Raw genomic sequence first — 15,518 nt, forward strand, 5'->3', positions numbered from 1 at the left:
ACTTGCAGATCACGAGACCTCGTCCCTTTTTCCGCCCGTCTCTCGTCTTGGCAGCACCTCGCTCTCCAGCCGTCTTATCGTCGGTAGTAGAGTAAGGCCTACCTTGATTTTAGGACACTCTCTCTCTCTGTATTGGATTTATCAGCTTAAATTGTAATTATATTGTATTATAGTGTGTTGTTTTGCATTCCAATATTTTATTTAGTAAATTAGTTTGTTTCTCCGCAGATTGTTGCCGCTGTTCTTTGCTCTCAGGGCCATCTCCTTACCCTTTTCCCCTTTTCTCTTTTCCCAGGGTGTGGGCCTGTGGATCCCCCATCCCCTTCATCACGGAACTGGGCCAAACGCCCGTAAACTGTTGACACAGTTACTTGTGTGTGATGAGAACCCAGTTTACTTTCCACGTTGGCTTTTTTGTATGACTGGTATGAAGAAATTCCTGTTTCCTGGTGTTTAACGGTTTTTTGGCTTAAAAAAAAATACTTCTTCCTCTCCCTTCCATCTCTGCCAGAGAGTTCTCTAGGAGGGCACACTCACCCAGAGGTGTTCTACACTTCAAAGCAGAGCAGGTGTTTCACTCTGCAGCAAAGCATCTGTTTTACTGTGGTGAATAGTGCACCCCAATCTTCCTGTGCCGTGCTGCCAATGCTTTAGGTTCTGCAAATTCAAGTTCCTGCTCCTCCTTTCCCTCGGGACGCCACTGTCAGCCTACTTTGCCTCATTTGTACACCAACAACCACGGGACTATAACTTTGGGCCTTCTAATAGCCTCATCATTTTAATTGCATAATGGGAACGTGTGGTTTTTGATTAGTCATAGCTCTGGTACCTGTTTGATGAGCTCTTCAGCTTGAAGGGAAGGCTTTGTTTTCCCAAGAGCTGTGTGCCGCTTCCCAGAAGAAATGAAATTCTACTAATGAGGCATTAAAAGGCAAGGTTATAAGTTTTGTGGTTGGGAATGTTTACAGGGAGAAGCGAAACAGCTAAGAAATATGTAGCTGTGAGCCTTGTGCGCAGTAGAGCATTTTGATATCACTGCCTGTGACATACTGGGCATACATATATATAAGTAGTTGCATCAGAGCATGGTGTCATCGCGATTATATTTGCTTTGAGAACAGCTACATGTACACTTGTGGTGTGGAGGAACGCAACTCCAAAATACTCTCACGTGTCTTTAGACGTGTACAGATGAGACTCACATTTAGTGACTATGACATGAGTTGGTCTGCTCCTCAAGAATTTTTAGCTATCTCATATTCATTATGTTAGATGGGTCGTTGTGAGGATTGGTCACTGTGTAACTGTGGAGCTGAATCAGCAGGGCTGCTGGGGAAACAGGAAAGCAAATCTGTGATAAGACAGAAATAAGCCCTTTGACTCCCGACCGCAGGCAGGCAGGTAGAGGAGGGTCTGCTGGGAAGGACAGCAGCCAGGAGCCTGGCTTACATGGTTGCTTCACCTCTCAGACCACAAAGCTGTCTTGGGGCAGTGATACTGAAAAATCAGAAAGGATTTATACCCAAAATACTCGTTTGGGGGATTTTATGGAGAACTGTTTTACACATAAATACTTGTGCAGAAACTGAGCCGTCCTAGGCTCTGATCCTCAGGGAGGAAGCCTACTGACTGCTGTTTCACTAGTGGTCACAGGTGGACGTGAGAGGAAGATCTGTTTGACCTGCTGGCCAGGAAGAGGATGTCTATCCCCTGTGTTAGTCCAAGGTTAAATCTTACAGTAGGGGAGCAAGATTCTCACCTAGTTAAGGTCATTCAGTGAGCTTTTCACAGCTTATTGTTGAGAAGCAATTTGCTTCCAAAGTTGTGTTTTAATTCTGCAACAGACTAGCCTGTTCAACAGGCAAGGTGCCCAGTTAAAGTCACTGCCAATACATTCTTAAATATTTAATTTAATGGTTAGTAAATCTAGTATGATAAACTAGTGTAATATACAAATGCAGCTACATATGCAACAGCGCTAAGTTTTTGCAATAATGATAGGCCATCTGATGACCTCATCAGTGGAAGAGAGTGTTGGTGAGTTACCAGTGTATTAAAGAGTGGACGGAGGTAGGACATCCAGCTGGATCATTGTACTGATTCCTCATGGGCTTGGTCAACTTAAAAGACCTAAGAATCACAGCAGTTTGAACAGAGCTGATCAAAATGCCTGGTGAGTTTGCAGCATTGACTGAATATATGTATCTTCTCCATTGCTCTGAGATGCAGTTATAGAGAGACTGTTTAGGACTGTTTTGTCTCAGGATATAGTTACTTAACTGATTTTTATTTTTGCCTCTATGCCCTGTCCTTACTAGCCATCTTACCAGATGCACACAGTTAGGCTGGCAGTTCTAATTCTGTGGTTATGACCAAGACTGTCACTTTTGCCACACTTTCATTCAGAGGGTGAGACCAAGCATCAGCACTTCCTAGCTGTGATCGGGTTGTGCTTCACAAAAATAACTGTCTTAATAGAATAAGGAAATCCCCAACAGGAAGAAAGCCAAAGTAAAACATGCACCACTGTGCAACAGCAATTCAAGCAGCAGAGAGTTTGACAGCGGAGAAAAAGCATGTGATAAATTAAAGGCATCTGAAATGAGAAAAAATGAGAAACTTCAGTCATTTGAGATTCAAAATGTTACAGGGGATGAGTCAGGAAAAAAAAAGGGTCAGGCAATGTCAGCATTTGCATTTATGAGATTGAAAAAGAAATGTTGCGGTAAATCTGCATTGCGTTTGCTGGCTTGCGTTTTACTTAGCAGTAAAGACACAGCTTCTGTCAACCCTTCTTTCCTGTGCTAAATAAAATTTAGTTATTACAGGGAGATACCTGGGGGAAGATGATATTGTTAGGGTGGTTTAATTTGCTTTGATGAAATAAAATATTTAAACGTTAAGTTCTGGAAGAAAGATAAACATATCGTCTGAACAGGAACTCTTTCAGAAGCAGCATTTAAAATCTTACAAGACCAGATTGGAATCCGTATACCTTAACACCTATTTACAAACTGTTCCTTTTTGGCTTTGTAATTGAGCTTGCAAAAGCAACAGGTATTTTAACAATCCGTGGTTATTCTATATTGCCAGTTCTCACTGGTGTATCTAAGATGTGCATGTGGCTTGTGTGTGCACAACATGTATTTCTTCAAGTGGTTTAGCTTGGAGATTACTTTCTTCATCCCCTTTGTTTTCTCTGCTTGTGGTACTCCCTGTTTGTGGCGGGTATTATCAAGAATTCTAGCATCTATCCAGAATTTTCCATGTGGAGTATGACTATAGCTAAATGGTGACTGAAGATGCCAGATTGCCTGGGTTGCTGCTGCTTCCAGAATCAGTTTTTCGTGCCTTGTAGAAAAGGGATCTCAAAAGTTCCCTAAAGCAACAAACGTTATCTTGAAGGTAACTGATACTTCAGTTTGCAGGCTGCCTCACCTCATTCTGGCCTTCTGAAAATACCCTAGCCACAAAGCCTGCAATTCAATGTGCTACAAAACCACGTTGTTTAGTTCAAGCTTCTTATTACACACTGTAATATCTGCTATGGAAGGTGGGCTGGCATAGCAGACTAGCTTGGCTTGTGTCTGGGGAGCCAATTTCTTAGGAATTCTTAGGAATTCAGGCAGTACTCTTACCTAAACGAGGTAACACTGCTTTCTAATACTCCTTATCCTTTCATTGGAAACAACTGTAGCAACCTTTCCTCCAGGCTTTAGAGTAGCTGTGAATTTACTCTGTAGGGTCTGGTCCCTGTGTCCTTATGGATGGCATGCCTTTTGGCAACACGGTATGGTTGGATGCGTGCGGGCATAGGGAACTGCATGTACAGATGCAGCTGAACTATCTGCAGGCTGTTGATTAAAATTCTTAGGGTGCTCTATGCAAGTGTTAGCCTAAGCAAGACCTAGAATGTGGGTAAGACCTTGATGTATTTAGATACTTGTGCTCTCTCTTTTTGTCACTTTGAAGCCTTGAAAGAAAGTTTCATGTGATACTATGATGGGAACAACCTTGAAAGTGCAGCTGAGGACTTCGCTTGCATTATGTATGACTTTTGATTGTGACCAAGGTCTAAAAATAAATTGCTCACTTAAGCTCCCCCCTCCCCCCCCCAGCTTTATTTAGTCATATTTTTGCAGATAACTGAAGGTGGGTGGATGGATAGTTCTTGGGCTGAAGATCCACATCTATGGCTTGAGGGGAAATGTTGACTATATGGAGTTATCAAACAATTGCGGAGCAGACAGGTGTGCTGCTTGTGCTGTGGGCTGGTGGTGGAATCCCAGTGCAGCTGAGCACAGCTACTGCAAGGCAGCCAGAAGGGCTGTGCTTGGGTCTGCAACCCAAATAGAGGCTGGGAGCTGTGAGTGGCTCTTGCTTGCGTTGAGTGGGCCGGCCTCATAGCGTGCTATCGTGTGTTTTGTCTCTGTGATACTGCTTTAGTTTTGTTCTTTCAGCTTGGGAATGTTGGGGAGTAGTTACTTCTTCCTTTGAGAGGAGGAGGACTAAATGGTATTCCCCAGCGGAGCTAAATCATTTCTTTAAATTAAGATTTTAATATATGAAAGCAACTCTGCGCTTTGAAATATAACACTTAGCAGTACTTATGTATTATCCCTAAGAAAAACACTGAAGTACTTGCTCTGTTGTGTTTGTGTGGTGGTTTTTGTGTGTTGGTTCTGGCTTTTTTTGCTACAGGAAGTGTGGCAAGTTGCCCTACGTCATCTTCTTGCACTTGGATGGTGATGTTGGCAGTTGTAAATCCGTTCTGGAGGTTTGCTTGGTTGTGCAAGTAAGAGCCATCAGAAATGCCTACCGAAAAGAGCAGGTGTTATATTAACCCTGTGAAACTATAGAATAATAAATAAATACATAAGAAGCGGAATAAAAACTTACTCAAAGCAATGTTTTTTCCCAGTCACAGTAAGAAAGCGTTTTATCAGATCTGGGTATCTCCCACTGACTTTTTTGATTCTTTTTTTTTTTCCGAGCACTGGTTCATTTCACTGCTGGTGGAAAGTTTTTGAGAACAAAAGACCAGCAGCCTTCTGTTGTCATCTGTGGGCCTCTTCTCTCCATCATTAGGCCTTGGGGTAGGGTTTTTCTGTAGGTGTCTTAAGCACACTGTTGAACTGCTCTGCTTTTCCACCTTCTGCTCACGTTAAAGAAGTCCTAAAGCACTGGTCTTGCTGCACAACTAAGTCTTTTACTCAGTGTGTTTTCAACTGTCTGTGGCATGGTTGGGGTGATTTTGGACTTGCTGAAGTCAGTGGAAAATGCAGCTTTGAGTGTTGAGATTTAATTGCAGTGCAATTGCTATGTTGACAGCCTGCCTGCCTATAGCACATGTAATGGAAAATGCATTTTGCTGTTCCCATATGTGAATTTTAAACAGCTGTGAATGAGGTCTTGTATTTTTTTCCTAAATTGAGAGAACCATTGGTATTAAGTTTTAGCTGAGGATAATTATTGCAGTGCAGCAACTTAGAACATTTCTTCCCTTTCTCCTCCCGTGTCTTGGTTTGTAATTACATTCATGGTCTGCTGAAAGAACATACCTGTGTTCACTTGCATATAAGTACCAGAGCAGTCTACTTCCTGTAATTCCATTTTTTCAAATTACTCAATGGAAAAATGACATTCTAAATATTTCAGGTAGCTTCTTGGTGCTGAAATATCATCTTCAGGGCTGGGTGAGAAAGCTGGCTCTCTGCCATTAACAATGCCACGTGTCTTTCCAGCAAGATGCGCAGGAGGGTTTTTGCTCAGCTTTTGCCCAGGGAATTGCTTGCTTTGACCTCAGAGAGCTACACTCTAGGAGGGAAGGAGGAGGGAAGCATTCAGGTCTGTTTGGTTTGGGAAGAGGAGACTGACACTGAAAAGCTGATGAGGAAATTGCATGATGTGGTAGCTGGGGGGGTCAGTGGGTGTGTTATCTGGCAGTGACTGGATAGTGTGTGAAAGGGGTAAAGGGGAAAGGCTAATTGCAAATCCTTTTTCCCATGGCCTTTGTATTTACATAGGCAGTGCATACATGCCAGCCAGAAATAAATCTGCCTCGTTCTTCCTGTGTGTATGCCTACCTGGGGGAAGCTGGTTGAGCCTTGATTTCTTGATTTTTATCAAGATTTCCAGTGAGAGTGGATTTAAAATATAAGTTAATGACAGGATTTTTGGATTTGGCCTAATTAATACTTCCCCACGTAGACATTTTAAATCCATAAATGCTGTGAAACTTAGCCTGAGTTTTAGCTAGCATGGAGAATCTGAAGGGTTTGTCAGTGCTTTTCTCTATTGCAGAGAGAGTTTAGAGAGGCTTTTGGATTCTGCCAACTTCATGTATTCTCTGCAGGGCCACCCAGATAACACTGGTGTCTCCCAGACCTCAGACATAGCCACACGGAGCAGCACTGCCTCCACTTTATTTTCACAAAGAATAAGCAGGGGTTGTCTACTGCAGGTGCTGTTGGGAGCTTGGTGTAGACCAGGGTGCTAGGATGAGTACTGGGGCACAGGGTGATTGCCAGGAGTATTGTAAGCATCCCCAGAAAGGGACAAAGCCAGTGTTTCTGTCACTGCTAAGCAGAGAATCTGCCCATCATGAATTGAAAAGGCACAGAAATGGGATTATTTTAATGAATAAATTCTTAGTTACGGTGCAAATGTGTTTTCTTCCATGTATAGGATGGCGTGTGGCTCTTCCTGCTGTTTACTAATGTGTAGCAAAAGCGATAATGACCTTTGAAATAATAATTAAACGGCAGGCTGATGTCTGCTTTGTGTTCCTTTTTTTTAGGTCAATTTTGAATTTAATACAAGACATTAAAGATGACACCAAAACACGAAAAACAAGTAAGTGACTTAAGCTTTAATAAAAATGACTCTATTTTGGGTGGTTGCGAAATGTATTTCATTAAGATGTATAGTTTGTCATCAGATTAAGTAAAATAATTGGTTGTGGCAATTTTATAACATTTCCCACTATGTGGTGAATAATTCCAAGGAAGTATATCTATTGCTTCCATATAGCAGACTAAACCTGAAGTCAGAATGACCCTCATCTTTGGAGTATCTCCAATTAAAAACAGTCATCTGTGGGTGATTAAGCTGCGCTGTGTTAAAGGGGTGCTACCTTGGAACCAAGCCTAGTAATGAATAAGACAGTCATCTTAATAACTATTGATGCAATCTCAGTTCCTGTTAATAATTTGCAACCTAAACTTTGTATCCTCTTAGAACAAGAGGACTGAGAAGTGAAACTGTCTTGTTGCCTGAACTGAGAAATGCAGTTCCCTGCCCCCAGTCCTCTCCACCTGTGTAGATTAGGGCTGATGTTCGCCAAAGGAAGGCGATCTGATGGAATATTTCAACCCCATCTGATCCTTCTTTGAAATTGCTTGTCTGACAGTGACTTCTGGGTCCTTGTAACTTCTGGTGCAGCTATCTCATTTTTAGGATCTGGATTAAATGAAACTAAAATGGGTCTCTGTAGTACAGGGCAAATGGTGATTCCTGCCTTGCAGGCCTGGGTTAATTTAGTTGAGCAATGCCAGTAGATTAAATGGGATTAATCAGATGTAACTAATTAGAGCTTATCAAATGATCACCCATTTTGCCACTATTTCTTTTGTTATTTGTATTTATTTTCAAATACTTCAGAAGTGGGTAAAAGCTGAAGACACAAACAAGGTTTCATTGACTGAAGTGTGCAGAGTAGTACTGAAAGAATAGACTGCAAAGACCACTCAAATCCACGAGATACCAAGGTCTTTCATTTGTGATGGTATCCCTGTCTGCTGCTGCTGGTGGGTTGGTACTAATGGACAGCTGCAGGTAGAGGTATTCCGAAAGCAATAGTTTTTTTGAAAATGATATTTTGCTGCTCAAACCATGCAAAGTTTGAAACAATTTCACTGAAATAATATATCCAAATGAGTTCACTGAAGCATTCAAGGATATAAGTTGATTTGCAATTAAAAAAATGTGTGCATGAGTCTTCGGAGGCAAATGAATTTACTGATTAAAATTAAGTCATTGCTAGCGTTCTGTAATAATGTTGGGAGCCAGGAGTTATCTACAAGTCATAGGAAAAACAGGTTGATGGGACTGAAGAGCAAACCCCACAGACAGTTTTGAGGAAGGATTCCTTTGAAATGCACAGCTGCTGCTGCTTCTGCTGCTGTGGTCCATGTCCTCAGGAACCACAGGGACGCTTTGTTTTCTCCTTTCTCTAGTGGTGTTGACTAGGCTCCAGGACTGGTTTGTTTTTAGGAAGACAGTTATAAAATGTTTCCTCTTAACCAATGAGCACTAAGAATTGTCTGCTCCAAGCTAAGGTGCCTCCTGGACTGGATGTCAACGTGAAATGCAAAAGTGTGAGAAGCTCTGGCCTCAGCAGGCATGCACAGAAAAGAGGATGTAAATTCCGTGGGGGTGCTGGTCTCACACATAATGGAGTTAGATTTTAAGAAACAAGCTGAAGCCCTGGCTCTGCGTCTGCCCCAGCTGACCCAGCAGGGAGCACTTGTTCTTTGTGGTTTGCTTTAGCCCAAACCAAACTCAGTTAGTTATTCAGTAGCTATAGCAGTCTATCTGCTGATTACTGATTTAGCAGCGAATCTCAGTATGATCTAACTGTTGCAACACAGGAAGCCCACATACTTTGCTGGAACCAGGTAATAAAGAACTTAAACTGACATGCCCCAGGGTTAGCATGCTGCAGGAAGAGTTAAAAGCTGCCAGCGACCGGTGCTTTGCAGGTGCAGCACCTTCTGGAGAGTTGATCTTTTACCACTGCTACCACTGGTGAAATGGGGAGAACAGAGAATTTGCACTTCTGATATTTTGGCTGTCATATGAGCAACGTAGTGCATATATGTCCTAAATAGCAGAAATTATGTCACTGTTCATAGAAGGACTAGTGTCTTCCTGACTCCTTAGATCAGCTGTGGGTGCTATTAAATCCCATACTTTACTGTCAACCCCCAACCCTCCACCCCTCAGGCAGTAGCTTTGCAGTAGCTCCCCTCCAGTGTCTGAGCCTTCTTCAAGAAAAGGATTTAATGAGCACCAGCAGATCTGCATGTGCATGTCTGGACAATGCTGTGTAACTCATTCCTTGGTCTTTTCCACTTCTCTCACCTGCATGGCGATACTGGACAAAGAATTGTAATAAACCTCCCATTGGACCTGATGTAATATACTGGGGGGGGGAAAAAGAAGAGGCATATCTTCCCTTACCTTCTCTTTGTCCACTGAGATTGTGGCTTAGGACATGCATGCAGCCCAGGAATGATGTGTTTTATTCTTCATGCTTGAATTGTTAAGTTACAGAACATTCTGGAGTGATGCACTGCCTTTCATTCAGTATTCATTGCATCAGTGAGGAGGAAAGGAGATGACTGTGCGTAAGTGGTTCAGACACTAGGATGGGAAAGAAGAGCTTGGATTTCAGATGTCTCTCCATCAGTCATTAGATATATTTTTTAGGAAGTAATGATTTGAGTGAGACTTGAACTCTGATGTCCTGATCAATGTGGGCCACAGATACACCTGGATGTTCTCTTTGGCACTGTGCCGATGAGCTCACAGTTTGAACAAATCACTTTCTCTCAGCTGTTCACTCCTTACCAGTCTTACTATCCAGCATGAATAGAGGAAAGATCACAACACTCAGTGTGAAAAGCCCCGTGTAATATGTGATTGATCCTTTTACTAATGGGCAACCTGATGGGGAAACTCTTTTTCTAGGAGGATTCATGGAAGATGACTCTCTAGGGGTTATTGACTAATCAGATGCATAACAGTGGCACCATGGAGCATGAGATTATCACCTGATACTGTCCACAGCATGGAGATTTGGACTAAAACGCAGCTGGAATGAATGAAGCACATAGTCATCCACTTCAAGATTATTTTTATTCCTTCCTCCCATAGTAGATTTTTCCCACATTAAAAATAGCTATTTCCATGTCAGATTTCCTATTTTCCTAATGGGAAAATAAAAATAGACTTTTCAGAAACAGTTTTTTGTGGTCAAATCCTACATATTGGAGCTTCTGGCTTGCGCTTTATCTCACAGCATTCCATTGCATTGTTTGGGGGGGGGGGGGAAAAACTCCAGGAGGAGAGAAAGGAGGTTTAAAACAAAGAAAGAAGTCTTGTGTTTGCCTCAGCTGCTATTATGGTATATTCCTCTTCTTGGGGCAAATCCAAATGGGAACGTTTCAATCTTCAGTGCTTGTGTCTACATAACCTTAGCACTGCTCTTTTCCTCTGTTGTCAGCACTCCTGTTCTCTGTACAGGACTAACTGTGAGAGTATGTACAAACCAGACCTCAGGGTCACTTTGGCCATTTTGTCATTTATATTTGACCCTAACTACTTGGTTTGCTCCAGTTCTTAAGAACAGAGTAGCAAAGTGCTACTGGTGCCTAAGATGGCAGGCACGGAGCTGACAGCCATGAATTAAGAGGCATTTCTTGACAGAGAAGCTGCTCCACTTATTCCTGCTTGCTGAGCAGCTACAGATGCTTTTTGTTCTTAGGACTATGTGCATCTGCTTTGCTTCTGTGTCTAGTTACTCTGCAAAGTTGTTTCACACAGGAGAGATAAATTGCTTTTTCTTGTCCCTCAGCTATCCTTAACAGAATTCCTTGCTAGTTCAGTTTTAGGGCAGATTTGAAATGGTTCGTGAGGACATCTGGGCCAGTGTGACTGTTGGAATTCAGGTGAAAGCTGTAGTACCAGGAGTTTGGATAGGAAGTGTATTGCTTATGAATTTCACAATTTCTCAGAGAAGGAATGAACAGAGATGCCACTTGCTGATAGCTTTCTGTTGGAACTGTGTATTTTCCAGTGCCGTAGTCTTCCACTCCCAAGGTTAGGCACTTGGTACTATCAGCAATAAATTCTGGTTTGGAGAGAATTGTTGCTTTAGGCTTTGCAGGAAACATATCATTCTTGAATGCATAATAGCTATATCCTCAATCTGCAATTCTGGAAAAAACAAAGGGAACTGGGAGAAGGAAGACAGCCTGAAAAATGTTTGCAGCAGGCTAACGCAGAACTTCCCTGAAATTTTGGTTTTCTTTGCGTTCTGTTTCCCAATTTGTAAGGCTGGATTGCAGCATGGTCCTGTGACAGAAGGTGAAGCGTGTGGTTTTGTGGTCTGTGGGAAGAGTTCAGCCTCACCCATCACAGGTGGACAGCAGACCTCTTGAAGATAGACATGCCTACTAAGGGTAGCCTAATTTCTGTAGCAAGATTGCGTGGGAAAGGAGTATATAGAGAGGAGAAAAACAATTATTGCCTGAAATTGCTGTTATCTGTGTAATGTTCGTGACCAGTGGTCTGAGCCATCTCCTGGTGGAATCTTCTGCTGTCTAACTCTGCTCGACCCTCGCATAGCCTGTGAGCGAATCCTGGCCTGGTACAAGGCTAGCATTACAGGGTGACTTAAATGCTGTTTGTGGCAGTGCGTCTGCATCCATAGCAAGCAGTTAGGGCTACTTGTGTTAAGTCATGTTATCCCAGTGGGATTTTGTATCCTGGAGAAGGCTTTAAGGTCAAATGAGAAGGGGCAGACTCTATTCTCTATTTCCACTACTTCAGAACAGCAGAAGCGGTAATGAGAATTGGAATGAATGCTTCCCGGATTCAAGATGTCAGTAGGGGAAGTACTGCAGGCCTTGGGAAAGGCTGTACATTTTGGTTTTCTTCTCTAGTTGTTTAATGTTTATCTTGCTTCATTCTGACCTCAGCCTTCAGAATGAAGAAAAAGGGAACACCCATCACTCTGCTGAAGTCAAGGCACTCTAAATTGGAGCTCATGCTGACTGTATGTGAGTGTGGCAGATTCCCGAGGTGCCCTGCTGTACTATAAAACACTTGGACTTTTGGCTCAGTGATATACCACCCAGATGCCTGGCTACCACAGCACATGCAGCGGGTCTCATTTCTTATATGGGCAGAGTCTGAAAGGTGTTTGACTTCCACAGTATTGAAACTTGATGGCTGTTTAATTGGAAATTAAAAGTGCATGAGGTTTTGTGTGGAAAACACATGACCTGGAGTCATCAGCAGGGTAACACATAGCTATCCCACAGCATATCCAATAGTGATTTTTTATCATAGTGTTTTGGTATAGTGGAAGCTTAAAGGAGCTGTTTACTTACAAGCTTATTTTGATTCCTTACAAAGGAGAAGGCTGTAGAAGGTCACTTGGAAATGAAGCAATTTGAGGAACCTAGGCAACAGGAAGCATAACGGGAAGATGATATGGCAGTTGATGCTGGGAAGGGATCTCAAGGTTGGTTATGAGCAGGCTGTTTACAGTTTTGACTCCTGGGCTGCTATGCTTAAGAAAGAAAGGAGAGTAGAGTTCTGTGTGAAGCTTCCTGGCATAACTCCTTCTCTTCCAGCTTGCAGGACTGAGGCATTTGGGGATCAGGAAAGAAAGGGTTACAAGTGTTTGCAGCTCTGGGAAGAGTGAGACTCAGCGAAGGAGAAGACTGGGGAAGACAAAAACTAAGGAGAGGATAAGACTGTGGCCATGAGAAGATGTTACAGTGAGACTGGAAGTATGCTATGGTGGAAAGTGAGGCAGGAGGAGAAAACAGAACTGAAAAGGGTTTTGTGTACTTCATTTAGTACATTGATCAGAATTTGCTCAGGAGAGGGGATAACTTTTCTCGCGTCTCCCACTGGCGTTCTTCTGTTAGTCAAGGCATGGCCCTCAGCTGTTAGAAATGATTGCAGCTCTGTCAGTCCTTTTGTGCCATGTTGACACAGGGATAAAAAGCTGCAAAGAGCACAGAGCAGAGGATAATCAGCTTCCAGTGCTCTTCAGTGAGGGAAGAAGTAGCAGAGGTGGTAGGAAGCTGTTAAATAGGCTTTAGTTGGCATGACACTCATGACAAATACCAAAATGCAGAAAACACCCCTGTGGCTAGAAGCTGGGCTACGTGAGGTAAAACTGTGGGCTGGATCCAGCCACAAGGCCACAGGTTCCCATTCTTGGAACAGGAGTGCTGGGAAATCAGTGGCTCCCATGTAATAAATAGTTGAATCCAGACCTCCCTGCCATTTACAGAGAGCAGCGACTGGTCAGGCATCTTTTCCTACCAAGGTTGTCCTTGTTCTCCTAGCAGTTCTGTTCCATGTTTGCTGCTGGTGTATGTGGTGGAGGGAACTTAACTAAAGAGTGGAGGTTTATTTCTGGCATCTGTAGTTTGGGCATGGAGAGACACATTTTGTGAGCTTTCTAGTTCAGGATTTCTTGTTTGTTTTTTTTTTTTCTTTTTGAAAAGAGAGATACTGAAAAAGCATGTAGTTGATTTCTGCATGTGGATATTGAGTGCAGTGCCTTCCTCTCAGGGCAAATGTCTCTACGGCTTAAGATTATATGCTTGTCTTTATACCTGTTAAGTGGTTGGCTTAGCTCTTTGAGGTAATCACTTGTTTAAGCAACTGCATTTGGGCAGCCTGTTCTTTTTGCTGTGAAAATAGCAGGTAGGTAGACATGCTTTCAACCTTTGTATTTTAAAGAGAACTTTTCCATCTCAGTATAAACACACAAGTTTACCATATAGATACATACATACATATATATATTTTAAAACATAATACAAGATTTTATATGGTCATTAGCTGAGGATACTCAGAAGCGTGTGATTCTTCAGCTGCTCCTGGTTACCATTGCAGCAATGCTCACAGGCCTCCCTCACTCCTTCAGGATCACTCTAAGTTGTAATATAAATGTATGAGCTGTAAGGAAATGGATTAGATGTGACAACCACTAGGACAAATATTCTGTATCATTGTACCATGGAAACAGAGAATTATGGTCTGCAGGGTGGATGTGTTGCTTCCTTGTACAGATTTCTGGGCAGACTGGGATAGTAGTGCCCTTGTCCTGCAGTCCTCAGCTGTGTGCTGCGTCTTAAGTTCCTGCTATATCAGAATATAGAAGCGGAGTATTCATCTCCTTGCATACTGGATCTGGACATTAGGCTTTGGATCACAATTCATTCTATCAAATCACATCCGGGGCAGTTAATAGTGGTACGTCCTTATCCACTGGGCTGGAGCAAGTAAGCTGAAGTGTGGAAGGAAAGCTGTTCTTCTACTTCTTGTGGAAGTAGAGTGGTTACCTCTCAGATCCCTAGAATCAACACATATAAATACTTGATTTAAAAAAAAACAGTGGATAAAAGGTCAAAAGAAAATTAGGGACAAATAAAACACTATGTTTAAGTCTTGGGTATGTGAGACATGGCTGTAATACTCTTTCTGTGAATGTTGAGTACAAAGGTGGGAAAAGCCAATTTTAATACTTGCCTAGCTGTATCTCGCATGTGTGCCTTTGAGTGTTAGATTTTTAGTTCGTAGCTGCTGAGATCACCAACCCTCCCATGCATGAAGAATGTATGACTTTTCATCATATTACTTAATCTGAAATATTCCCTTTCAGCTTGCATTTTGGCAAAGAATTTCCTGGGCATGTGGTGTAACTCAGATGATTCATTGTTCTTTGCTTCTCCTTTTATAGGATTGCAAAATTCAATAAAGCTGCAGTTCAGCTTTTAATCTGAGCACAGTAGTTTATGGAGCAGCTGAACAATCAAGAGAGTATTTCAGGGTCTCTTTGTCATCCGAAATTAATTGCTTGATCTTTATTATGCACCTGCAGGAGTTTGTTACTGTCTTGGTGCGAGACCCCAGGACACAGAAAGAAGACTCGTGGCATTCTTACATAGACTACGAGATATTTATTCATGTGAGTATAAAAATATCACTAGAGATTCTTTGGACTCATACTGTTGCTTCTGTCGAAGTTGGGGCTCACTTTCAGGTATTAATGGAATTTCTTTGCAGCAGTTGTGGGGGGCTGTGGGATATTAGTCTCCTTTTAATGACTGAGCTGCAGTGGAACAGGCAAGGATAGGCTGGCCATAGACCATGCAGAAAGGTACATGGAAGACCTGCAAGTAGGACCTGGTATTGCACTCACACTTGCATTCCACAGTGTCTTACAACAGATGCTATTCTTAGCTTTACTTATCAACTTAGACTGTCAAGATCAGTGATATCTTACTGTTATAAAAGAATTTTGGTGTTCAAGTATTCATGCTGGAGACAGCTTTATTTCCAAGTAAGTATCTATTTTTTTGTACTTTGAGTTCTCCTCAGTTCTTCTGTTTGCCAGGTTACTTGGTTACTGCAATGTGGTTGTTTTCAGCATACCTTGACATTCATATTGTGCCAGCTTAGTGCTGCTTGGATGTGTCAAATAAGGATACTTGGGTTCATAATTGTGGTTTACTATGTGTTAACGGGACTGCCCTTAGAGTCATAGCATCTTGTCTCTTAAATCTGTCCTATACATAAGTTTATTTTGTTGATTATCCTTTGGTGCATGTGGGTTATTTTAATTTCCCAAATTAGAAAAGTTATCCTAATTTCCTAAATCTCGATCCAGGGTTTTTAATTGCAATGTAAATAAAATTTTCTGA

The 15,518-nt window shown here is 42.2% G+C and overlaps 1 protein-coding gene across 3 annotated transcripts in view; it reads left to right on the forward strand.

The window, feature by feature from the left end:
* Positions 1-15,518, forward strand: part of SNX10 (sorting nexin 10) — a 31,601-nt gene that overhangs the window by 5,002 nt on the left and 11,081 nt on the right. The window contains exons 1-3 of one of the 3 annotated variants that reach the window (XM_021387555.1): positions 296-425; positions 6,800-6,855; positions 14,696-14,782. In XM_021387555.1, coding sequence (XP_021243230.1) covers positions 6,832-6,855; positions 14,696-14,782 — 111 coding nt within the window. In that variant the 5' untranslated portion in view covers positions 296-425; positions 6,800-6,831. Of the gene's footprint in view, positions 1-295; positions 426-6,799; positions 6,856-14,695; positions 14,783-15,518 lie in introns of those variants that run through there. The other 2 variants (XM_021387554.1, XM_021387553.1) reach the window with 2 other exon arrangements.

The sequence above is a fragment of the Numida meleagris genome, chromosome 2 (assembly GCF_002078875.1).
Source record: "Numida meleagris isolate 19003 breed g44 Domestic line chromosome 2, NumMel1.0, whole genome shotgun sequence".
NCBI lineage: Eukaryota > Metazoa > Chordata > Aves > Galliformes > Numididae > Numida > Numida meleagris.